This window comes from Polypterus senegalus, chromosome 3 (genome assembly GCF_016835505.1).
Source record: "Polypterus senegalus isolate Bchr_013 chromosome 3, ASM1683550v1, whole genome shotgun sequence".
Classification (NCBI taxonomy): domain Eukaryota; kingdom Metazoa; phylum Chordata; class Cladistia; order Polypteriformes; family Polypteridae; genus Polypterus; species Polypterus senegalus.
Window position 1 is genome coordinate 38,624,200 of NC_053156.1, and position 27,038 is coordinate 38,651,237.

At 38.5% G+C, this 27,038-nt stretch overlaps 1 protein-coding gene across 4 annotated transcripts in view; it reads left to right on the forward strand.

Annotated features, from left to right (window-relative positions):
• The window catches only part of LOC120525035 (Y-box-binding protein 2-A-like), a 58,232-nt gene that overhangs the window by 20,049 nt on the left and 11,145 nt on the right, over positions 1 to 27,038 (forward strand). For all 4 annotated transcript variants that reach the window (XM_039746980.1, XM_039746981.1, XM_039746979.1 and 1 more), the window contains exons 2-4: positions 13,762 to 13,825; positions 14,083 to 14,116; positions 14,707 to 14,796. In XM_039746980.1, the coding sequence (XP_039602914.1) occupies positions 13,762 to 13,825; positions 14,083 to 14,116; positions 14,707 to 14,796 (188 nt within the window). The remainder of the gene's footprint in view (positions 1 to 13,761; positions 13,826 to 14,082; positions 14,117 to 14,706; positions 14,797 to 27,038) is intronic.

Consider the following 27,038-nt stretch of genomic DNA (forward strand, 5'->3'; position numbering starts at 1 on the left):
CTCCACTTGCGTTCAGTATGCTGCCTGCAGTGTCAGCCTACAGAGCGACCAGTGTGCGGCCAAAAGCGGGTATTGAATCACCAACCACCTCCCCCATTCAACCAGCAGCCACCTGAGGCACACTACAATGCTGCCCTCCCACCGCCCCATTCACCCTCAATGGCCTCCTTGCAGCCACAACCGGGTCACCGTTTGCAGCATCACTAGCTGACCACCGAGAACGTGTCTTGTCAGTGTGATGCGGATGAGACAAAGTAACTTTTGACATATGTAGTAAATGTCGATCAAATGCTCCCAAATGAACATTAACAAAGTCGTAGGTGTGAAGACAGTAAACATGATTTGAGTGTAAGTTTAGGTTGGTGGCTGCTGGAGAGTTAATATGCAAGATCGTGCAGTGAATTGAAATTAAAACATGTCTCTGCTCATAAAACTGAGGGACATCTGTGTCCTCAGCCAAGCTTGCCTTATTTTATAATGTACACTCGCTTATTTGAAACATGTCATTTTCGTACCCTATGTAGTAGAGCATACTTTTTAAAGTATTTCAGTTATTTGATGATGGGTAATTTTGCTCATTGAATTAAGATCTGACACAGGACCGATCTTGCTATGTGAAATACTAACTACATTGTTTATTTTGGTAAATAAACCAAATTTATTAAATTACTGTGCAAGCACAACAGTTCCTCGGTGATTTCTACCAGAATAAAATGTTGCTACTTGCTATGTAAGCTCACTATACATCCCTGGCATGTTTATTCATAGGCTTAGTTTGCTTGAAATTTTGCAGTATGAAATTGAAACAAAGCAGCTAAACGTCCTTAATTCAGAACAAAGCAAACTGTGAAAATTACTGATTTGTCTACAACACGTGGTTCCAAAATACAGGTTTTATGCAGCCTTTTTTCAATCCAAGATATCTTGAGTTCACTGGTAGGTTTCTGGTAGCATTTCCAAAAAGGCCATATCAGTGTAAGTAATGGTGCATTGTAGGGCAGTACACCACCATTCCTTACTTGGCTAAACCTGTTTGCCTATCACTTGCATTCATATTGTGGGAGGTGTGGTGGTTTGGGGTTGGTTTGCCTTGACAGTATACAAACTGTTCTGATGGTGTTCTTGGTCTTCTAAATCTTGTCTTGACCTTCATGGTTTCCCCTAAACTGCCTTTTCTTAATGACATTTCAGACTGAAAACTGTTAGTTGAAGGACTTTGTTATAGCCTTCCCCTGCTTTCTCTGCATCAAATACTTTAATGTTTAGATCCTCAGTTGCTTAGCTCCCATGGTTGATTAGAGGTAATTTCTCAGTCCTTGGAACCATCTTTAGCTGAAAAGTGGCAATGGCTGTTATGACCAGATTAACACCTAATTAGCCAAGCCAGATTGGACTAATGACATTGAGTTTTCAGATATTACAACTGAAAATGTGGCCAAATTTTGCAGATATCACATTTTTAGTTAAATTAACGACATAAACTAAAGTCTTATAAAATGTTAGTAAATACAATTTTGACAGCACATGGTTTACTTCAAATGTCAATATGTACTGTAGCTTTGGCTGTGATGTCTAAACTATTTAGTTATATGCAAAAGCATATAGCAATTGAAATCAAACAATTCTTGAAATGAAACATTGGTATCATTCCTAAAAACCTGAATAGAACACCCCTGAAGATTAACTTTTAGTTTTTCATAATCTCAAACTGGGTATTTCAAATGGTATTGTTTCAGCTACAGTGCATCCAGAAAGTATTCACAGCGCATCACTTTTTCCACATTTTGTTACAGCCTTATTCCAAAATGGATTAAACTCGGAATTCTACACAACAACCCATAATGACAATGTGAAAAAAGTTTACTTGAGATTTTTACAAATGTATTAAACAAATTGAGAAAGTACATGTACATAAGTATTCACTGCCTTTGCCATGAAGCTCAAAATTGAGCTCAGGTGCATCCTGTTTCCCCTGATCATCCTTGATGTTTCTGCAGCTTAATTGTAGTCCACCTGTGGTAAATTCAGTTGATTGGACATGATTTAGAAAGGCACACACCTGTCTATATAAGGTCCCACAGTTGACAGTTCATGTCAGAGCACAAACCAAGCCTGAAGTCAAAGGAATTGTCTGTAGACCTCACAGGATCGTCTTGAGACACAAATCTGGGGAAGGTTACAGAAAGTTTTGCTGCTTTGAAGGTCCCAATGAGCACAGTGGCCTCCATCTGTAAGTGGAAGAAGTTCAAAACCACCAGGACTCTTCCTAGAGCTGGCCAGCCATCTAAACTGAGCGATCAGGGGAGAAGGGCCCAGGGAGGTGACCAAGAACCCGGCGGTCACTCTGCCAGAGGTCCTCTGTGGAGAGGGAACATTCCAGAAGGACAACCATCTCTGCAGTGATGCACCAATCAGGCCTGTATGGTAGAGTGGCCTGACGGAAGCCACTCCTTGGTAAAAGGCACATGGCAGCTCGCCTGGAGTTTGTCAAAAGGCACCTGAAGGACTCTCGGACCATGCGAAAAAAAATTTTCTGGTCTGAGACAAAGATTGAAGTCTTTGGTGTGAATGCCAGGTGTCACGAGGCACCGCTCATCACCAGGCCAATACCATCCCTACAGTGAAGCATGGTGGCAGCATCATGCTGTGGGGATGTTTTTCAGCGGCAGGAACTGGGAGTCTAGTTAGGATAAAGAAAAAGATGACTGCAGCAATGTACAGAGACATCTGGAGCAGGTTTTCATCCAGGAGCGCTCTTGACCTCAGACTGGGGCGACGGTTCATCTTTTAGCAGGACAACGACCCTAAGCACACAGCCAAGATATCAAAGGAGTGGCTTCAGGACAACTCTGTGAATGTCCTTGAGTGGCCCAGCCGTAGCCCAGACTTGAATCCGATTGAACATCTCTGGAGAGATCTTAAAATGGCTGTGCACCAACGCTTCCCATCCAACTTGATGGAGCTTGAGAGGTGCTGCAAAGAGGAATGGGCGAAACTGGCCAAGGATAGGTGTGCCAAGCTTGTGGCATCATATTCAAAAAGACTTGATGCTGTAATTGCTGCCAAAGGTGCATCGACAAAGTATTGAGCAAAGGCTGTGAATACTTATGTACATGGGATTTCTCAGTTTTAATTTTAATAAATTTGCAAAAACCTCAAACTTTTTTCACGTTGTCATTATGGGGTGTTGTGTGTAGAATTGAGGGGGAAAAAATGAATTTAATCCATTTTGGAATAAGGCTGTAACAACAATGTGCAAAAAGTGATGCGCTGTGAATACTTTCCAGATGCAATGGTGTCCTGGTATGTGTTTGCATATTTGTTATGGTAGACAGTATGGAGAATAGCAATAATTTTACATGGTTAATGTGTAGCTTGTACTGAATTACAGGTGTTCAATGAATTGCAATAAAAGCATACTGATGGTATACATATTTTTAAGCAGATTTTCTCCTAACCTATCTGGTTAGAACATGGTTTAAGTTGCATTATATTTTAAATGTTCCTTTCGTTGCTGCAGTTTCTGATAGTCCAACTCCATTGTCGAAGCTGTCACCCTTAAGGTAATTACTGTGAGTAATTACAGAATTGTTTGAGTTTTCGCTTGTATTTGTTTTCAACTAGTGCTAATTGAATGTCATTTTTAACAGTCAATGAATGTAAACCAGGCCAAGATAAGAGTAGAAGCACTGCATGATACTAAACTAATGACACAGACCACTCATCAGTTGTGGTGAATTCCCAGAGTTTAATAAATTCAGTTTACTTTGAGTGGGGCAACATGCAATCTTAAAAGGAATGCAAAGGCACTGCATCCTTTTAGGTAACTTGGTGTTTGAACAGTTCCTTGGTGATCCATTCACTACTTTTTGTGGGAAGGGGAAACCCTGAAACTAAAACTGAACGTATTAAAGTGGCACATTAGTGGTAAACTTTAGCCATTCAAAGAAAATTACTTGGGCCCACGTACATTAAGCTTTATTGTACCAAGTAAGGCTGTTAAACCAAACAATTAGGGTTTGAATACTCATTAAAAATGTATATTCAAAAGTTAAGGTCTAAGTGCATGCGTGTTTGTACTTTTGGCTTTCTATACTTTTTATTTTAACTTGGTGTGTCTACAAAGCATGATGATCTTATGGCTCATGTACAGTTGCAGTCATCAATTTGCAAATACAGTACAACCCTACCAAAAGGGATTTTATGTTCATTGAAAGGGACATTATCAAAATAGTGGAACTGGGACACTTCATATACCTGTAATGCATATATGAAATCCATACCAAATATCTCGGGATTGCTTAAACATGTAAAATGCATTTATTTAGTCTCCTGCACTCTGCTTCCTCCTACAGCCTTCTGCTCTGTACCAATGCCACATTGTAATCTTAGTATTTTTCAATTGGCAACTGAAATTCTGCTACTAAATTAAAATACCCTGCAAATTTTACAACAAATCACAAGTGTTACAGTTGAAAACAAAAATGGGCTTGTTGAAGGTAGATAAATTGTGCAAAGTAGACCAGTTTGCTAAGTAGAGCAGAGTACCAGTAGAGTGGTCAAGATATGTGCAGGATTCTTTGCCCACTTGACAGATTTCAGCAAATATAACACATGTAACCTTAAGTTTTTTGTTTTTTTTATTATGCCTTTGTTTTAGGAATTGTCAAGCCACCAGCCTCCAAAAGACACCCATTGTTTGAGGTAGTGAAGTATGCATTCCTGACACTGAAAATGCTCTTTAAAAAGGTGATTTTAAAGCTGTTTATAATAAAAGGATAATCTTATTGCCCATTATACTTTAATGAGAAAGGGAATTTGGCTTTTGTTCGGTGTTATCGTGGTATTTCCTTCTACTTACCCTCTGCCTATTCTTCAGGGATAAGTGTACTCAACAGGTTTGTTACTGGGTTGGTGTACTGTTATGCACACATGCCCTAACCACAGAAGTACTCTACACATGCATGTTATTCCCTTGTACTTTAATCCACACAATTACCATATGAATAACACATGCACAGTCCACTTTCCCTAGTACTTCAAGAGACTTGCTTATTATTGGCACAGACCACACACAATGTTTTAAATAAATCTCAGACCTAATTTCTTTCGAAGAATATATTCAAACATACGAAGGCTCAACATCCTTGGTTATAGGCCCTTTATCACTCTAATGCCTTACTTTATATACTGTTCCATACTGTTGGATGGAGCTCTCATTCTCCACCATAATAAACCTAGAAGATTGGAACATATGGCAAACTTCTGACTGCTACAGGTATTAATATCTACTATGACTTTATATCTATAGTGACTGAAACAATAAAACATTACTTTAAAAGTGATGATGTTTATTACATGAATAATACTAAATAGATCAAGAAATAGAAAATTGATAGTATAGAGATTGTAGTTTTAATTACTTTTTTTTTTATAAAAGTGCATAGAAGCTCAGGGAAAATGTCAAAGATAAATGTCCTAGAGTTGCATCGATTTAGCAATTGATATTCATGGAATGTTTCACTGATGATCAGATGAAAACAGTCACATGTTCCTTGCCCCAACTTGACATCTGTCACCCTCTTCTGATGTCACTCAGACAAGGCATATTATAAAATTCCACAGTTTCGCAAAATGTCATTGAACAAATTCATCCATCATATTGACAGCCAGCCAATCAGATGTGTAGCTCCTTGTCGCAAGCTGTAATCTGGTTTGACAATTTCTAGTCCCATGGCATCTTCTGTTTGCAGGTTATAAAGTAATACTGTTGAGGCATCCGTAGGTCATCCCTTCCCAAGCTGTAAACTAGTTTAGTTGCATGTGCAACAGATTTCGCTGTGCTTTGATTACTAGTACAATTCAGGAAAATAGGCAGTTTTATCAAAGCATCCTATGTATGTGTCCTTTGTAAGTCCAGTCTTGGGCTTAAGCAAAATACAGTGGGAATACCGACACAAAATGGCAGAGTTTACACACCAGAACAGTTCAGTACACTGAATGCCCAACTGTTTTTAACATAAATCTGCAAATTAGATTTTCGGTTCAAGACAAAGATTCTTTTTAGGGCACTTGAAGTGATTTTAATAAAGGATAAGTTTGGTATTTAGTCTGTTACTACTTCACAATCATGGTAAATATTTTGACAAAAGCTTAATTTTAAAAATACCTTGTATGTTTATACATTTCAGTTGGGCTGAGTGTACAGTGGATCAAACATTTGTAAAAAGGCTTAAACTTGCCGACTGGTGTGTGGTAGGCTACCCCACACCCATTGGGCATGTGTTTGCGCAAATATTGTGAAATGGTTTATCCTTGTTCCTTGGGAAAGGAGTAAATATATACAAACAAATTTGAGAGCTGACTCTGCACCTGCTCTGGTCATTCCACTCCCTCTGTGGCATCCTTTCACACCCCAGGCATGTGGCTTCTTCTAGCTCATTTTTGTGCATGCTGAAAATCCATTTTCATTTTGAGAATCTACTCCTTTTGGGTAAGAGCTTATCTAAATCCTGAAAAATAAATTTTAAATTTTAAAATGTCTGAATTTAATAAAACATTTAGTATAATTGCTGAACCTTGTTTGATTTGTACAAGCCAGAAATACACTGATTAACTCCAATAGATTGTAGAGGAAAGAGCAGAGGATCAAAATTGGAGAGACAGACCAAAATATGCAATTTGAAGCTATGATGCAACCAACAAATGGCGATTGGTGATGGACCTAAATGTGTGCAATTGCCACTAGGGAAGAGTGCCACTGAACATTCTGATTACACCTCTAGGAATCTTAGATGGGCTGGAGTTTACTCATTTTGTTACATGAGGCTGCACTATGTATTACTGATGACCAATTTTCAGCTGTTGGTTATGGAGTTCTAGAGACCTTTTTCCACTATATTCAAAATTGGAAGGACCAAATTGGCTGCTTTCATTAGAGCAAGTTTATTCTTTTTGTAGTGTTACAAGCTAGCTTAGTGTTTTATAGGCGAGATCAGAGTGACAGTAATGATTACTCTGACAAGATCCGTTTCAAACCCCTGCATCTTTGATTATGTGCATTTTCACAAGAGAATTGCTCTAATCTCCAATCTGGCAAAGGGAACAGTGGGGATGAGGTGATGGGTAGGGGTGGTGTCAAGGAGAGGAATGAAGGTCAGTGTATTTGTCCAAAAGGATGGACATGGCTGTGGTGAATATATATTTTAAGATGAACATAGGTTATGTAAAAGAGTAGAGAAAGATGCACATGTAGATGCATCCTATGCAGAAAAGTCAATCTGAAGGAGATTGAAGACTGCAAAGTGGTGGCAGGGGAAAAGTGTAGTTAAGCAGCATAGAATGGTGGTCTGTAGGATGACATTGGAGATCAAGAGGAGGATGAGTGAGGGCAGAGCCAAAGATCAAATAGTGGAATTTGAAAAAGGAAGACTGCAAGGTTGAGTTTAGGGAGTAGGTGAGACAGGCACTGGGTGGTAGTGAAGAGTTACCAGACAGTTAGGCAACTACAGTAGAAGTAGTAAGAGTGACATCTGGACAGGGGAAGGAGGAAAAGGAAACCTGGTGGTGGACTGGGAAGTACTGGAAAGTATACCGTGGAAGAGGATGGCAAAGTTGGATAGTCGGATGCAGAAATTAGACAAGAGGTATAAGGAGATAAGGCACAAGGTGAAGAGGTAGCGAAGGCTAAAGAAAAGGTGTATGATGAGTTGTATGAGAGGTTAGACACTAAGGAGGGAGAAGGACCTGTACAGATTGGCTAGACAGATGTGCAACAGGTTAGGGTGATAAAGGATAAAGATGGAAATGTACTTGCAAGCGAGGAGAGTGTTGAGCAGATGGAACGTACTTTGAGAGACTGAATATAGAGAACGAGAGAGAGAAGAGGTTGAATGATATGGAGAGAGTGAATCAGGAAATGCAACGGATTAGCAAGGAGGAAGTAAGGATAGCTATGAAGAGGATGAAAAATGGAAAGGCTGTTGGTCCAGATGACATACCTGTGGAAGCATGGGGGTGTTTTGGAGAGATGGCAGTGGAGTTTTTAACCAGATTGTTAATGGAATCTTGGAAAGTGAGAGGATACCTGAGGGGTGGAAGTGTACTGGTGCCAATATTTAAGATTAAGGGGGATAAAATTGAGCCACAGCATGAAGTTATGGGAGAGTAGTGGAAGCAAGTTAAGTGAGGCGATTGACCAGCAGTATGGTTTCATGCCAAGAGAGCACCACAGATGTGATGTTTGCACTGAGGATGTTAGTTTAGAGAAGTAGTTTCATTGTCTGTGGACCTGGAGATAGCATCACAGGGTGCCTAGAAAAGATTTGTGGTATTGTATGAAGTTGGGAGTGGCAGAGAAGTACGGAAGACTTGTACAGGGTATTTCAGGGAAGTGCGACAGTGGTAAGAGATGTGGTAGGAGTGACAGATGCGTTCGAGGTAGAGGTGGGATTACATCAGGGATCCGCTCAGAGCAGTTTTTCACTAGTGATGGACACGTTGACAGACATGGTTAGACAGGGGTCCCCGTGGATTGTGATGTTTACTGATGACATTTTATCTGTAGTGATAGGGAGCAGGTTGGAGACCCTTGTGAGGTGGAGATATGCTCTAGAGAGGAGAGGAATGAAGGTCGTGGAATGGTGAGGATGCAGGGAGTAGAGTTGGCAAAGGTGGATGAGTTTAAATACTTGGGATCAACAGTACAGAGTAATGGGGATAGTGTAAGAGATGAGAGTTCAGGTAGGGTAGAATGAGTGGGGAAGAGTGTCAGGAGTAATTTGTGACAGATATCAGCAAGAATGAAAGGGAAGGTCTACAGGACAGTAGTCAGACCAGCTATGTTTTATGGGTTGGAGATGGTGGCACTGACCAGAAAGCAGGAGACAGAGCTGGAGGTGGAAGAGTTAAAGATGTTAAGATTTGCACTGGGTGTGACGAGGATGAATAGGAGTACATTAGAGGGTCAGCTGAAGTTGGACAGTTGGGAGACAAACTCAGAGGAGAGTGAGTTGGTTTGGACGTGCAGAGGCGAGGTGCTGAGTATATTGGGAGAAGGATGCAAAGGATGGAGTTGCCAGGGAAGAGGAAAGCCTAAGAATGTTTGTATGTGGTGAGAGGACATGCAGGTGATGGGGGTAACAGAACAAGATGCAGAGGACCAAGATATGGAAGATTATCTGCTGTAGCAACCCCTAATGGGAGCAGCTGAAAGATGTCTGGAGTAATGGGGAAAAATAAAGGACCATTCCTTTTTCAGTCTCAGCATTTGCCTTGTGAATTAGTTTCATATTTTCAAGTTATATTTGAATAGCAACATTCGATCTGACAGCCCCAGTACGAAGGCTGCTTATATTTAGTGTTTCATGCTGTATTTCTACTGTAGTTTAACAGACATTTTAAAGTATGTATGAAGGTGCAAGGAAAATGGTAAAATATGCCAAGTCCATAATGGAACTAAAGCAAAAACATTCATGCTACAAGTCTGAAACATTTAAGATTACATCACACAACACTGTATGCTTCTTTTAAACTGACTTACGATAACTTTAGTTGAATACTAGTATTTCTGCATGGTTAACTGGAAGAAATCATTTTAATGGGTTACAGCTGTGGAGTGAGGAGAAAAGGCAAAAAATGAGTAGTGGGTTTTCTTTGTGAAAATGAAAGGACTGATGGAAATTTGTCCGTAAATGCAGTCTTTTGGGTTTTTGGAACTTCCATGAACTCCTCCCTTTTGGTCCATTTTTTTTTTATACAGACTGCAGAGGGAGTGGGGTTACAGATCCAGCATAGTAAGACTCACTTTATTGCCCTTTTCCCTGCTACGGAGTCCTTTTGACCTGTGTATCTGCCAGCAAGCCATGGTCACCCCACTGAACTGAGGTATAGGGGGTAGCAGTTGTATTGCCTTTGATTCTAAAACAGCAGTTTGCAAAGTTTTCACAAACCTTTTCTAACCCTGCCCTAAGTGGCTCATCGTGGACCTGTTCGAGATTTCTACCTTGTGATCAGATTGGCTTCATTCTGTAACAGTATGCAGTATTTTACTAGTAGTGATTTTTATTCAAAACAGGAAGCCAAGAGTATGATACTGACTTTAGAAAGATATAAAGCAGAGGTTGAACTGAAGGGATGACGCAAGTGCAGGGGTCCTCAATCCCAGTCCTGGAGAGCCGCAGTGGCTGCAGGTTCTTGTTCTGACCTGGTTGCTTAATTAGAAAGCAATTCTTGTCAATAAAGCACTAACAAGCTATGAAATTAATTTAACTCTGCTATGTCAGGTCCTTCTCATATCCTAGATTTTCTTTCCCTTTCTATCATGCAAATGATTTGAAGGCTAAAATTGACAAGTAATTCTCAGTCCTTTTTTCTCCATTTTTCTTCCAAGTATTAAACCCAATAGTGCAGATAAATACACACAGGTGTAAATGTAAATAAGCTAAATGGAGAAATGCTGCTCTCGTCATTTGCATGTTATTGATAATAAGGAGCAATTAAAATAGCTGTTTAGCGATTTTGAGCCCTTATTGCTTAATTTTGTCTTAAAGTGAAGCAGAAGTGTTACTTTAGCAAAAAGTGCTTTTTATTAAGCAACTGGGTTGGAGCAAAAACCTGCAGCCACTGTGGCTCTCCAGGACCGTGATTGAGGACCCCTGCACAAGTGCATTAAGAGTAACTTTCTTAAGCCTTGAGAATAGGAGAGGTGCTTTATGTATTCTAACTAGTTTGCATTTTATTCTGAGGTGCTTTGAGTGTTTCACTCTCAGGGCAACTTTTGCACTGCGTTGACCATTGCCTAAAGGAGAGAGTCCACTGTGTACTGGAAGAGATATATAATTGACACTATAAAGCTGTTTAACTATTTGAGGAGGAAAAATGTCTGGCCATAAACCTGAAATCCTTGAACTTGCCCGTAATGCAAATTCAATTGATATTATTCAGTTTTTCTTTTTGTATTTAAAAATCTGAGTATTGGTACTTTTTGTTTGCAGGCACACACATTATAGAAAAAGCAATGTACTCAGTGACACAACACTGAAGTAGGAAAGTTTTTGTTGGGTCAGGGTTGGCTCACCAGTTTACTGATGTACAGTATTATAATGTATCAATGCAAGATTAAGAAATGGATTGCACGATAGAATTGTTCCTTGCAAGATAAGTCAATGCATAATATATCCCTTAGCAACTTGCCATAAGTCAGATGAGCAAACAAAATGCAATTTGATCGGTTTATTTTTGAAGTATCTGAACAATATGAAAATAACTCTTCTTCTGTTGGTACTTTGTATACCAGGAATTAAGGAGCTAACAGTCTGACATGGTGTTAAATAGTGACTCTTCAGATTTAAGTATATAAAATGAGCTGTACTAAATTTTCTATTTATGCCATGATTTCTTTATATGTAATAACTGCATTGGATCTTAATTACTTCAATTATAGACTTAAAAATGGCAAGCATATTCGGTTTTGGTTACAAAACACCAGAAATATGCTCAAGTTAGAGAATGTTGTTCTATGGTGCATAAATGAAAGAAATTAAGTCAGTATGTAGCAGGTTTGTCATGATACCAATATTTCAAACCTTGATACTAAAAAGTAAGTCTGATTCCCATTACAGTATTATGCAACTCAAACTTGGTGCAATAAGTTGCAATTCTGTATGCATTAAAATTTACTGTGATGAAAACAAATTTTATTCTTTAAATGGAAATCTTTTTGTTAAAGGCAAGAGTAATGTTTTAGAAACAGTTTAAATCCAATCAGCAAGTTTTTAATTGAAAACAAATACTGTTACTGAAGTAGTACAATGAACTGCTACAAATGTAATTAAATGTTAATTGAATAAACAGTAAATCACACTGTTGAAATTAAGGGTACACTTATCATAGTCCAACACCCTGTAAATTAAGCTTCAAGGATATAAATCTGTGCAGTTAGGAAGCTATAAGTGATTGTGAATCACTTTACCTGCTTAGGTGCAAATGAAAGTGGAAGTGCATTGGAAATGAAACGGGAAGACAACCCCAGGAAGGGAATAAAAGAGCACTGCCAAAGTACAACAAAATGACCTCTCATTGAAACCCCATTCTTTTCAGAGATGAGAGCAGGTTGATACAGACCACATGTGACAAGGTCTGGAGATGCTGTGAATGTTATGCAGCCTGCCATTCAGACCTTGTGCTAGTGTTGTGGGCCCTGGGTTCCTCCTAGTGTAGGACAATGTAAGGCCTCATGCGGCCAGAGTTTGCAGGCAGTTCCTGGATCACAAAGGGATTGATGGCATTAATTGGCGTGCACATTCCCCAGACCTGACTAATTGAGAACCCCTGGGGCACTGTATCATTGCATCCAATGCCACAGACCGTCCAGGGACTTGCTGATGCACTGATCCAGGTCTGATAGGAAATCCCCACCGTCTTATCTGTTGTATGGCCAGATTTTGAGACATGGGGACCTTATACACTACAGAGTCACATTATGATTTGCTGTGATGAAATTCACACACATTGGATCAGCCTGTGATTATGTACTATGTCAAGCCCACAGTGTAGCCTGATGAGCATCTCCTTAAAAATGTGACTGCGTGTCCTATCAAGATGGACCCTACACACACCCCTCTTACTTTGATTCGTCAGTTCAGTTTGTATTTTCCTGAAGCACATTTAAGTTTTTCTAAAATAAACTTGGAGCAGATCATATAGAATTGCCGAAATTAGGAAAAATACACATTTATGTACTCCCATCACAACACTGCAAAGACGAATATAAGTGGCCAGTTTGTAGCTCAAAATATTGGTTCACATTGGTTTGGAAGTTGAAGTATGTGCAACTCTTATTTTATGGCTCTTTCGAGTAGAGATGTTTAACATTTTGACTAGCTAATTGCAATAGTGGATGTGTAGTTCAAGTTCTGACTTCTGCTGGAGTTTTGGGCCAGTGATTGCTCAACCAGAAATGCAAAGCACACAATGCAGTGCCAGCTAAACCAAAAAAAGACTGAAGTCCATCTAGTGTTTATTGTTGGGGAAACGTTGTCCTTCTGAAAATTGATTAGTACTTTCCTACTATGATAACATCAAAAGCAATGCCACTATAATATGAGAGAAGATGGTGTTGGGTAGCTGACAAGTCTAAGCAAAGAAAAATAAGCAGTAACAGTATCAAATTTTAATGTGTTTTTTTTTTTCCCCATTTTGTAATCCTTTCGCCAGAGAATACATGTAACTGAGCTTTGGTACTGTCGGTAACACTTAAATCAGTCTTGCAAACTGATTTGTTCAGGAGCTTGGACAGGTTATGTTAAACAGTTTAATAACCGCAAATGCAACATGTAGTTCTTTAGTTTTACTGTTTGGTGGTGTTCCTGGCTGCTTAAGGAGTCTTTGCTCAAAGCTTGAGGTATATTTGAATATGACAGAGCAGTCTTGCTGCTTGCTTCTGATTTGAACATTTCTGCATGTATTTCAAAATAGTTTGTCAGTGAGTCCATTCACATCTAATGGATTGTTTAACTTTTGCATTTAAAGAATAGTAAGACTAGTTTAGGAATGTATTTTTGCCAATTTGTTCCCCACTTTATTTTCACCTTTGTTTCATGGAGCTTGCTCTTTAAACTTACTGTAATGACACCTGGCAATCGGCATAGAAACCAAGGCCAACACAGAATTGTCATCATACACAGCCACATGTATTAGTGTTACATGATCAATGTGTATGGCTATTTTCATATTCTAACACTGCTTTTGCTTTTGTTTCAGCCAAATTGGTTCAGGGAACAGTGAAATGGTTTAACGTTCGAAATGGCTATGGTTTTATCAATAGGTAAGTAACTGTCCCAAGAATAAAGTAACCCACCAGTGCAGGGCTTAATCTCTTAAAGGTTCTGATAGTAATCTATCAGATTGCAATTGAAGTATCCTGGTTTGAAGAAATTAATTTTTCTTAAGCTTTAACTTTACCCTTTTATTTTGTAGTGTTGTATGATTTCTTAGAGAAACTTGTTTTATATTGGCTAGTAGGTGTGCTTGTTACATTCAAGGCTTAAATACTCAAACATTTTCTACTTTTTATCATGACAGAAATGACACCAAAGAGGATGTTTTTGTCCATCAGGTGAGTTTCCAAAGTATATATTGCAAAATTTTCATCCTGATTTGTATTTGTTTTATTCAGCTCATGTTGCTAGGGGTTTGTTTTTTTTTTGCTTTGTTTTCAAAGCCATGCCATTTGCAGACTACTTTGCAGTGTCTGAATACATCCTCATGAATTAAGTATTTAATTTGTTATAGCATGTGTTTTGGTGACTTAGAATATGACACCTGAAGTAGTGATGTACTCATATAGGCTTGCTGAGGCTTGTAGGCTTCATCTTCTTTTAAAGTCTCCAGAGAAAAGCAGTTCACATTAATTTTTATACTGTGCAATAAATGCCTTTTCAGTGTCTGTAGAATACTTACCATACTTTAAGATTAATATTGAAGCATACTTTCTCTTCGAAAGGTGTATTAATTATGGCAAACTTTAAATAAACAAAAGTAGATGATAAACCAAGTATTGGGCCAAACTTAAATGTTATGAAATGGCTAAATATTTGTAATCAAGAGAGATTGGCAGTAGAGAGAACTTCATATACAGAAGTACTCTACTAAAGTACTCCAATGCATTATTAAAGGCAATTTGTTTTGTTTTTTCCATTCTTTCAGACTGCTATTAAAAAGAACAATCCCCGCAAATTTCTTCGCAGTGTTGGTGATGGAGAAATTGTAGAGTTTGATGTTGTTGAAGGCGAGAAGGTGAGTTTGTGTGAAATGAAGCTGGAGTTAATGTTTGCAACATTTAAACTAAGCTTTTATTCAGTGTTTTTGAACCACCAATAACTTGTCAGACACTTGAGAGATGCATTATGTCTTATGAGAAGCAAGTTTGAAAGAAGTTTGATTGTGGTTAAGGTACATGCAATGAATACCATCACTTTGTTTGGGTTTTAGTTGCGATTTTAAAGATTGATTTTATAAAAAAACTGCTTTTTGTAACAAGGATGATGGATCTTTATTTTTGTGTATACACACATGGACAATCAAAGCATGTTTGTTACTCTGCAAGGGTGTAATTAACTGTAATTTAGCAAACATGTGTAACCTTAGCTCGAGTAATTACTACAAATGGATGAAAGGAAATGCAAGCCCCTGTCAGAACTTTTTTCGGTTTTGTTTAGAAACAAAAGCAAAGAGGTCTACCCTTCATCTGTTTAGCTGGAAGAATTAAAATTGTTTCTTTTTCTATTTCAAAACATTCCAGTATACATCAATCATTTTTTCAGAAATTCGATTCAACCATAACCGTTTGTAATTTTAAATCCAAAGGGTGACCCTACAAAGATCTCGGGAGGAAGGTGGCATGGGTCTACCTTGCTTTCAATTATTACTGGGCGGCAAATATACAAGCTATAAAAACCTGGACATTGACACAAACAGATGAACATACACAGGCTTGGTCCACAATAGAAATAAAATCCTACATTCCATATTCTCAGCGAGTGAAGCACAATTGGGTTGTTAGTACATTGGCATTTTGTGCTTATTGGGGTACAAAGCAAGGAATATAAAGTACTAAAGGAAGTATTTTAAGAACGAGAAGCCTTTATCTGTGGCACCTCTGCATGAGAACCACCTTTTCCGCCCTCAAACATAAGTTCTTAATTTCTGGAAAACTTTTGGGATTAGATCACTTAGAGGAATGTGCATAGACAGCATCTCTGGATCTTACGAACAATTACACTCCAAATGTAATTTTCCAGCAACACATTTCTTTAACTACTTTCAAATTAGAAACTTTGTTAAACTAAACCTGCCAATTTTCCCTCACCTCCAACCTACCCCTATGCCAGAAAAATATTGATGAGGACTGGATAGCATCTCAGTTATATATATATATACATATATACATATATACATATATACATACATATATATATATATATATATATATATATATATATATATATATATATATATATATATATATATGGGGCAAAGCCCTGACTCATCACTAATTCTCCAACTTCCCGTGTGGGTGGAAGGCTGAAATTTGGCAGGTTCATTCCTTACAGCTTCCTTACAAAAGTTGGGCAGGTTTTATATCGAAATTCTACACGTAATGGTCATAACTGGTAGCAGTTTTTCTACATTTACTGTAATGGAGATGAGCTTCAAGGCCATTGGGGCGGAGTTTCGTGTGACATCATCACGCCTCCCACGTAATCACGCAGTACATAGAAAACCAGGAAGACCTCAAAAAGCGCTGAAAACATGCATTATATAATTGAGAAGGCAGCGAAACAATAAGAAGCGAGCGAGCGAGTGACATATACAACCATATTCATGATGCTACTTCAGAAACAAAGCACGATGTAAACCTACACTTTAAATTAAGTTCATAGACAGGCTGCTGCTGGCGTTTGTAATTTAGTGCCTGCCCATATAAGGCCGTCCGTCAGCGGCAATCCAATAGCAAACTGCCACGGGTAAATATTCACGGGTGAAGGACTGTGCTTATGGAGAGGAAGATGAGATGGTCAGGGTGGTGTTTGACACAAACTCAGCGAAACTGCGAGAGAAAGTTTTAAGTGCCAGGACTAAGGTAACATTAAATAAAGCTATGGACATAGCACGAGATGGCACCAGCACAGCTGGGAACCTTCGATGCATGTACACCGAGCGGCTCACGTGAACTGACGCAGTGCACAGATAAAAGCAACAGTTCCAAAGAGTGCTGAACAAAAACCGAATTACACAATTGAAAAGGCAGCAAAAAATATGAAGCGTCTGATACATATAAGCATATTCATAAATCCAACTACTGCGGAAACAAAGCACACGTTGGAAAAAGTCAATGTCCCGCTAAAGGAAGACAGTGTAAAAAAAACCCGTGCATGCAGTGTGTCAGGTCTCAGATAAAGAAGACGACGAGCTGTTTATTGATGCAGTAAGAAACGAATCGATGAATGAAACCTGTCATCTTTACAACGATTGACAAACACGGAATGTAACTTGAACACAACACATCCTACAAATACGAACCTGATTGAAAGAAATAATGATAATCAAATCCTTGATGACAGCAACACTCAGTAACACTCACAAAACAAATACTGTATATTGACAGTCATGTTACGTTATTTTTAAAATGTTCCCTTTTCTTTTTCTACCTTTTTTAACACACTACTTCTCCGCTGTAATACGTGGGTATATATATGTGTGTGTGTGTGTGTGTGTGTGTTCGAATAATGGATACTTTATTCGCCATCAATGATTGTTTTGGTAAAGCCATACTCGGTGTATTCATTAGATGAACGGTAAAAAAGTAAGAGCGAGGGAGGATGACTCATTGAGGCATGCAGGCTGTAGCGCCAACTCTATCTGAATTGCGCGATCACATTTGAAAAAATATATCTCCAAGTTCTATTTAGTCCATATGTGTCAAACTCAAGGGCAGCGGGCCACATCCGGCCCGGCATGTAATTATATCCGGCCCGAGATCATTTTATATACTGTATTGTTATTAAAGCCCGGGTATATGAAGCGCTGGTAACACAAACTACAGATCCCATAATGCAGCGCTTCAGCTGCCTTGCTGAACACTTACTGCGTTAATCAAGTCTACCTTATGTTGCTGCAAGTTATTGCGAAGCTAGCTCACACGATGCTGAAGAAAAAAGTTGATTCTGAAAATAGAGCCTTTAAAAACCGATGGGAGGCCGAGTATATGTTTACTAAACCCGTGTGTCTCATTTGTGGAGCTAATGTGGCTGTAATTACAGAATTTAATCTAAGACGGCACTACGAGACAAAACATCAGGGTAACAATGTAATTCAGAAGATACAGAAAACAGCATAATTAAATAAGAATCTGACACTTCAGCGGACGTTTTAACCGTGCACAATCACAAAGTGATTTCAAGTGAAGCTGCTTTTATGGGAGACACAAATGCACCAGTTCACCTTGCCCCACTTTCCCTGTTGCCAAGTAATGTTAAACCAAGTCGTCACTACGGTGTTCCCAAATACGCACTTTGCTGATAAACTGAGCGCACTGCGCACTGAGTTTGCACGGCGCTTTGGTGACTTTGAAGAACAAAAGTCCGTCTACATGCGGCTCAAACCTTGTGCATGTTTGGTAGCACATATCTGTGTGAGAAGCTCTTCTCAGTGATAAAGACTAACAAAACAGCACACAGGAGTCGCCTCACTGATGAGCACCTGCAATCCATCCTGAGAATCTCCACAACACAGAACCTCACACCAAACAAACGAACTTGTGGCCAAAAAGATGCCAGGCGTCCAGCTCTAAAATGACATATGAGCAAAGACAACTGAATGATTTGATTTGTTGTTGCACGTAAGAGCGGAGTCAACCGTTTTAACAAACAGCGTATTGCACTGATACGAAATAGCTGTGTGTGTATATATGTAGATATGTATGTATATGTATGTATATATATGTTTATATATATATATATGTGTGTGTGTATATATGTATATATATGTATTTGTGTGTATGTATGTATATGTGTGTATATATGTAGATATATATGTATGTATGTATATATGTGTGTGTGTATATGTATATGTATGTGTATATGTATATGTGTGTGTGTATATATATATATGTATGTGTATATGTGTGTGTGTATATATGTGTTTGTGTGTATGTATATGACAACACATCACTCACAACAGTGACAAAAACAATTACATTGACAATCATGTTACGTTATTTTCAAAATGTTTTTCTTTTTCATTGCTTCTTTAACACACTACTTCTCCGCTGCGAAGCGTGGGTATTTTGCTTATATATATATATATATATATATTTATTGCAGTCCCTCTTTCTAAGATCCAAGAGTAGAGTGGGAAAAGGATCTCTAACTCAGCATTTCAGAAAAGAAGTTGAAGGGAGCCATGTGCAGAATTCTTTTGAGCTCCATATGCGTAAAGCTTACAATTATTCAAGTTAATTATATAGAGCACCTCCGTCTCAATTGTCCAAAATGTTTCCAGGGAAAAATCCAACCTGCGGACGTTGCAGTCAAGTTCTGGCCACAGGCTTTGGGCCTGCACCAAATTAACATTGTTCTGGTCCAAAATCTTTAACACTAGAATTACCAAAGCCTATGAACTCATAAATCCAGCCCACTTTAAATCCTTTCTCACCTCTCCATCAGCGTCTCTTGTCTTGTAAATATGTCAATAAGCAGCAAGCAGTCTGGTATCCTGTCTCCCCTTCCCACTGCCGCAGTTCAATTCACGAAGAAGTTTCTCGGTGTTCATTGAGTGAAGTGCTGGAGCTTTATAAGGTAAAGTACATTGTCGTTTGGAAAACATGCATTTCATGTGTGTTCAGTGTCATCAACAATCTATGTAAAAGCGTCAACACAAACGTTTCTTGTTTTAGTAATTGACAAAATAGACATGAAATGTATAGTGTGTGAAGCCTGAAATACAAATATGAAACACTTTCACAAAAGGTACAAGTATAAGAAAAGTGCACTTTTTATTCAAGAATATACTGTAACTGAAGAAAAAAGTTATGTTGATACCAATCAAGAGGTCGCAGTTTCGATATCGGCTGCTTCCCAAATTTACCATTTTGAGTAGTGAGATGCAGGTATATATATTTGGAATAATTCATTTTATGACTTGCATTAGTGCAACGTTTTCCGAAATGTACAATACAACATTATATTCATTTGCATACCTTCATGCGGTTGTGGTCAGTGACCGAGTTAATCTATTAGCCCCCAACCCTCCCAATCGTGGCCAATGTTCTTATGTTGGTATTTCTTTTGAACTCCAGGAGATGCAGAGGACAGAATAGTACAGAGGTCAGTTCCATGCTATATACAATCAGATTCAAATATTAACAGTTCACACACACCCCAAAGGACCCTCCTTCCTACATTTACGTCGTGTATAAAGGTGTGAAGCCTGAAGTCCAAATATCAAAAACACTTTCACAAAAGGTACAAGTGTAACAACAAGTGTACTTTTATTCAAGATTTTAACCGAAGGAAAAAGAAAGCAGGTTACGGTAGGCAGTTGATACGACAGCTTGCGTAGTGCAATGCTAAAGATTGCTGACTCCCAATCAAGTGCTTCTGGGTTCAATGCTAGATAGATGAATACTTTATTCATCCCAAGTGGACATTCATACTCCAGCAGCCGCATACTGATAAAGAACAATATTAAATTAAAGTAATAAAAATGCAGGTAAAAACGGACAATAACTTTGAATAATAACGTTTACCCCCCCAAGGTGGAATTGAAGAGTCGCATAGTGTGGGGGAGGAATGATCTCCTCAGTCTGTCAGTGGAGCAGGACAGTGACGGCAGTCTCACTGAAGCTGCTCCTCTGTCAGGAGGTAATACTGTTTAGTGGATGCAATGGATTCTCCATAATTGCTGTGCGCCTGTCTCTGCCATGGATGACACTGTCCAGCTCCATGCCTACAATAGAGCCTGCCTTCCTCACCAGTTTGTCCAGGCATGAGGTGTCCCTCTTAATGCTGCATCCCCAGCACACGACCACGTAGAGGACACTCGCCACAACCTTCTGATAGAACATCTGCAGCATCTTATTGCAGATAGATGTTGAAGGATGCCAATCTTCTAAGGAAGTATAGTCGGCTCTGTCCATTACACAGAGCATCAGTATTGGCAGACCAGTCCAATTTATCACCCAGTTTATAGGCCTGCACCCTCTGCACACAGTCACCTCCAATGATCATGGGGTCCATGAAGGGCCTTGGTCTCCTAAAAATCCACCACCAGTTCCTTGGTTTTGCTGGTGTTCAGGTGTAAGCAGTTTGAGTCACACCATTTAACAAAGTCCTTGATTAGGTTCCTATACTCCTCCTCGTTCCCACTCCTGATGCAGCCCACGATAGCAGTGTCATCAGTGAACTTTTGCACGTGGCAAGGCTCAGTTGTATTGAAAGTCTGATGTATATAGGCTGAACAGGACCGGAGCTTTTAATATTGGTATGTTTTCCAAATCCGCTGCAGTAAGTCAAACTTTCAGTCAAGTGTGAGCTGAAGGACTGGTGTGGAATTAGACTGTTCTATACATCTGCATCTGTTGGATGGCTAATATTTATTGGCCACTTTCTCTGTACTTGAGTCACACAGTACAGCTGTGCATCAGCATTTGGAAAACTTGGCTGCAAGCTTGAACACTGACATTAAAGGAAGTGCATAGCACATTACACAGCAAATGGGAACGATTGCCTTTTGTAGCATTTGGTCATTTTCTCAGAGTGGTTTCGGGAAAGTTAAGTGTTGCACTTAAGTTTCATTTTTGCCGCAAGCTGTAGCATCTATTAATGGATGTGTTCTCAAAATCAAGGGTATGTCAGACAGACCATTAAGGAATGTAAAGTTCCAGGAGTTTCTGCAGCATATTAGGCTAGAATCGCTTTGTCAGCATAGAAATTTGCTGCCCCAGGATAACACATCTGACAGACTGACATCTCTAAAGCAGCGAAAGTTGGTGAGCAGTCCTGATACTGGCATTACCTTTCAGAATATCCATCTCAAAGGAGGTGCAAGTCTGTCCAACTTATAGATGACTTTCAATTGCATGTTGTGAAAACAGTGGTGGTTACAGTCCAGGACCTTGATTGTAGACCCATGTCCGCTTTCTTGCTGTGTATTACTCCATATATTTTCAAATCAGCTTTCAATTGGTTCTCGATTTTCTATCGATTTTTTTATGGCCAGGTTTAACCCCATTTGCCAGTTAAGTGTCATCTTGAATTCTTGTTATAGAATGTTAGTGATGTCAGGGCTGTGCAAACAATGGAGACTGCTTTTAAAAAAAAAAAAAAAATTGTAAAAGTTCTCTGACAAGTTTTAGAACAATGTCTGGGAAGTCTTTCTGTGCAGTACTGTTTTGCACAATATTCTACATCTTGTAGAGATCATGCTTGTTATGCCTGAGCAGAATAAAATCCAAACTTGCTCAGTGTCTCCACTTTGGAGGATTTAGTCAGGATTGGCACAGAAGGCCCATCACTTGAGCAGTTTGATCCTGAGCCCTCTGTCAAATGCTGGCTCATTTCAAGCAAGAGTATAAAAGGTCTGACACTGACATTCAGATGGTCAGTGGAACAGACTCGGAGCCTGAGTGCTCACAAACTCTCACAGATTGTGTAAATATCTGTGGACTGAGGCCTTAAGCCACCCTTATGTCTGTCTGTGTAGCTTATTGACTTAATTGAGCATATTTATCTTCAAACTAGAAATTCTGTCTTCATTCAGGTTTCTGTTAATTTTTCTCTACATTTGTATACATATCTAATTCTAGGCAGAGTGCAGTCCAGCTGCCCTGGATTTACCACTTGTGATTTCATTGTATATATTTACTATGACCAAGTATTAAATATTTAAGCTAATGGACTTGATTGCGAGTTATTGCATAGTACAATGTGTTGTATTGTAAAAACTTCCCAGAGTCATTTTCTGCAGTATTACTATAGTGTAATTTACATTCAAGTATCGTAGGGACCATTCCACACTCAGACCCCACAGGTTTTCTCCATCACAAGTTTACTTTCAGTTTTACCATTACCAGCACTCCAATTCATGTGCAGTACACTTGCTGACTTTACAGTATAGTTATGAGATTACAGCCTGTATTAGTCTTGAAACTAAAAATATATAATGCACAAATCTGTTTGTCTCCTGATGCTTTGTCCTGGAGACATCAGGACTCTCAGATAAACTTACTGGGACACAGAATGATGAGTGTACTTGGTTTCTTTGTCCTGATCCTTCTGGATTTTGTTACTTTTCATAAATGTTTCCTGCAATACTTTTGAGATTCAGATGATGGTGTTCTCTTCATGGCACAAAATATATCTGCAGAGTTGATTATCAGTAAAACAAATTATGTACCGTCTTTACACTCCTAACCCAGACTTTCAAAACTGTAGTGAAAACAGCAGCTCATGTGAGGAGTGATTTAGTATTGGTTTGCATCTCTCAGCTTTGTTTTTCTTACCAAGTTGAAACGTAAGACTTTGAGCTTGTCAGCTGGGGTTGGAGAGAGATTCCAAGTTGACACTGATATGATAAAATGCAGTTTGCTGTATTTCATGTTGAGATTTCCTCTTTTAACTGTGAGAACTGAAATGAACTCAAATGCTCTAAATGTGAACAGAGTATGTGGTATACAATTTACTATAGCAGTACAAACAGTTGGAGTGCCATCGCTGTGAATGTAGAAGCATTTAATTTTTTGCATTCTGGCTCAGAAGATTGTTATGGAATTGGAAGAGCCCAAAAAGGGCTGGAAGGCTATTCATTTGAATATGAAATATGAAGTGGTAAAACGTGGGTAATGACCTAATGTTAAACGTTCTGTTCATTTTCATGAATTTGTTACATGAATATATAAAGTTACCATTAATTTAGATGGAAAAGATTAAGTGTGCCTAAGCCACATAAATGACTCCCATCAAACTTAAATTTTAAGGCACAGGTTAACTTTACAAAGTGGGGAAAGCCTGTACTCTAATTTAATGAGACTGGGTTGGGTAGGGAGAGGAGGAATCCTTATCACCTCATTCTCTACAAAACACCTTAATAAGCCTGCCTACAGATGACAAAGTGGAGCAAAAGCAGCCAAAGTTAATTGAGGTTGGTTAGTGGTCAACACTTTTTTTTTTGTGTGCTGCTTTGATATTCATACAGCAAAACCTATACCTTGAAGATTTATAAACATGTCAAAAGATCCTTTCTGCCTCATGCAGTAGAAATACATTTAAGCTGTGTGTCTGAATGATTTTTGCCTATTGTACAGTAAATGCATTCACAGAAATACTGTAAAAAGTTTCTATACAAAGTACTTTATTTGTTGAAATACTCTAAAACATGCTTGCCTCGACCATGCTTTCTTTATTAAATTGTGTTCTATAATCCGTGTGTAGTGATGGTATATACAGCTTCAAGGCAAATGCCACAAAGTATAAATCCAGGTTGACTACCTCTTCTATAAAGGTAAAGTCTTTATCCTTTTAATAATTAGAGAAGCCTTGAACAATTAAGGGGGGGATTGTTCTGTTCTAATCTAGCTTCTAAATTGTTTGGCTACAATTCTGTTAACTAGTAAAATGAGCAAGTTTTACTGGCTTTCACAAGTTTCATTGCTCATTCATTTTTTTTATATCCTCTCCTGCTAACTGATTGCGACAGTGTGATTCTGCTGTAGAGCAAACCAGATGTTGAGAGCAAGAAAAATCTGTTTATACCCAGTTATAAACTGTGGACAATGACACTAGTAGGGTCAAGGTAGCCCTGATTTAAATGCTTCCACTTAAGCTGTTTAAAATAAGTGTGCAGTCATAGATTTTTTTGGTTCCCAGGAGTGAGAAGCAGGGAGACTTGAATGTGATGTTCAAGGGTTATGCCTCTTAGTTTTTGTAGGATAGGACTAAATGACGCAAGTCATTGCACTCTGGAAAATGTGCTATGTGAAATTGACGAGTGGGTTCAGAGCTTTGTTTTAAAACATTTCTGCAGAGATGCAGTTACAGATTAGAATCAATACTGTTTAAGGCAGCATGGATTAATGTCTTTAAAGTTCAAGACCTGTTAACGACTCCGTCAGGAGTACATAAATTGTAGAATATCTCCATAAAAATGCGTTACGGAGGTTGGGAGAAGGGTGAATTGGACAAGCTCTGAAGGTGTATATATATATATATATATATATATATATATATATATCATGCATGCATACATTTCAAGTTTATTTTAAAGATCATAGATTTCCACAAACCATGTCAAGAGTAAAGTGTAATTCTTATTTGCATGTGCCAATCAACATACAAGGTGTCTGCACACACTGGCACCATGATTAGCAAGTCTAACATCCTTGCAACTTCTGTCATCTCTTCCTTTGTCTACCATTACAGTACTTGTTACACTTTGTACAGATTTGTATATACTATAGTACTGGCTACATAAAATGCTGGGATTATTTTGGCAAACTTGAAAGCAGCAGGCTTTTTTTTTTTTTCCTTTGTGTACTTTCACTATTACCAGCAGATGGGACTTCACATCGCTAGTAACATAAATAGCCTTAAAATCATGAAATAAGTGCAAAAACATAACTTGCATTGTAAATGAAGATCGCCTACATGGCACACAAACTGTTTTAATGGGTTTTTATTACTGCTTGTTAAACAGCTTCTCATGACACCTGGTCTACATAAGAAAACCCAAAACCAAGCAGAAGAGCACTTATGTATGAGTAGAGTACATTCCATTTTTGTGTGTATGATTAGTCTTCAAATAACATCTGGAGAGCTGAATTTTTAAAAATGTATGTAAAATACTAATCTCATCACTTAATCATTCATCAGTTTGTATAGCAAACATCCATTTACAAGCCCAGAACACTGTACACATTTAGGATGCTATTAAAACATGCAACAAAATATATCTCTGTGCTGATCATACACCCTACTTAAGATTTGTGTTTACATTTTTTTGAATTCCACCTGTTCACTTTTCTGTACTGGAGCATTTTTTTTTTTTTCTCCCCCCTTAACACTAGAATTACCAGAGCCATGAAAACTTGTAGATCCGGCCCACCTTAAATCCATTTGCACCTCTCTGTCAATGTCTTTGTCCTGTAAATGTGCCAATAAAGGCATGCAGCCTGCTATTCCATCTCCCCTCAGTTTATGCCAATATTTTGTCATTTACTGCTAAAAAGAATTTGTGTTTAAAACAGTGTTTTTACACAGATTATTGTACAAATGGAACACATGAAATGCATGCATTCCAAATAACGATCTATTTGCAATCTAAAACTCCAACTTCACTCCCAGGTAATCAAGGCATGAGCTGGGAGAACTTTGTGCAGGTTCTGTGGCGGTGGGGGGATGGAATAGCAGGCTGCTTGCTGGTTGTCTGTACATTTATAGGACAAAAGATGCTGACGGAGAGGTGCAAACTGATTTAAGGTGGGCCGGATCTATGAGTTTTTTGTAGTCTCTGGTAATTCTAGTGTTAAGACCAGCAGTTAATTGGTCACTTTTCTTTGTATAGGTCTAGTAGTTTACCTGAGTAACCTTAATGTTTTTCCATCATCCAAAACAAAACTCTGGAGATAAGAAAAATGTGGAATGCATTTGGTTTTACAGTAGCTATAGTCTCAAAATACTGTTACTAATAAACGTTGACTGTCAGAGCTTTGACTAGGGGAATGCTTGATGCAGGACACTTTACCTCAGCAAGATAGACTTGTTACTTGTGTTTTTTTTTTTAAATGCATATTTTGGAGTCAGGATACCACAGTATCCACCTTAACAGATTTATTGATCTTTTGCTGAAATGACTACAAATGCTAAAATCACTGGTCAATCTGTTGCTCTAGTTAATGCTGAACAGGTTTATGTAACAAGTTGGACTAAAATATTTAATTACTTTAGAAATTGAGTACTAACTTAAAGCAATTTTTCTGTTGCCTTTTTATAGTGGAGTAGTGATTCTTTGCGTCTTGTTGTTTTAGTACTTATTATACAAGACCAGTAATGGCACACTGCATGATGTGCAGTGAATACACTTCAGCATTCATAACTTTCATACTCTGGATGCTTAGCATTTGTTTGATCAGAGGTTGATGCGCTTGCACTTCCTGAGCAGCTCTTTTTTCTACCCTAACTGCCCTGCTTCTCTCTCTGTGTTAAAACTGATTAAGTCCATGTTTGTGTTGCATTTACTTTTTTACTTTAGATGGCACGTAAGACTTCCACCTGCCTCAAGAATGATTTAAGATATGAAGAGGTAGGGATGAGAATGGCATCCGTATGCATGGCCGCCCTGCTGGCTACTGCATAGAATTGATTCTACAATAAAAATAGAGTAAAATTGGAGGTCAATCATAACCCCAAAAGCAGATAGTAGACATCACATAGTATGTGTACCAAATTTCAGGTAAATAATTCAAACAGTTTGCGAGCTACAAG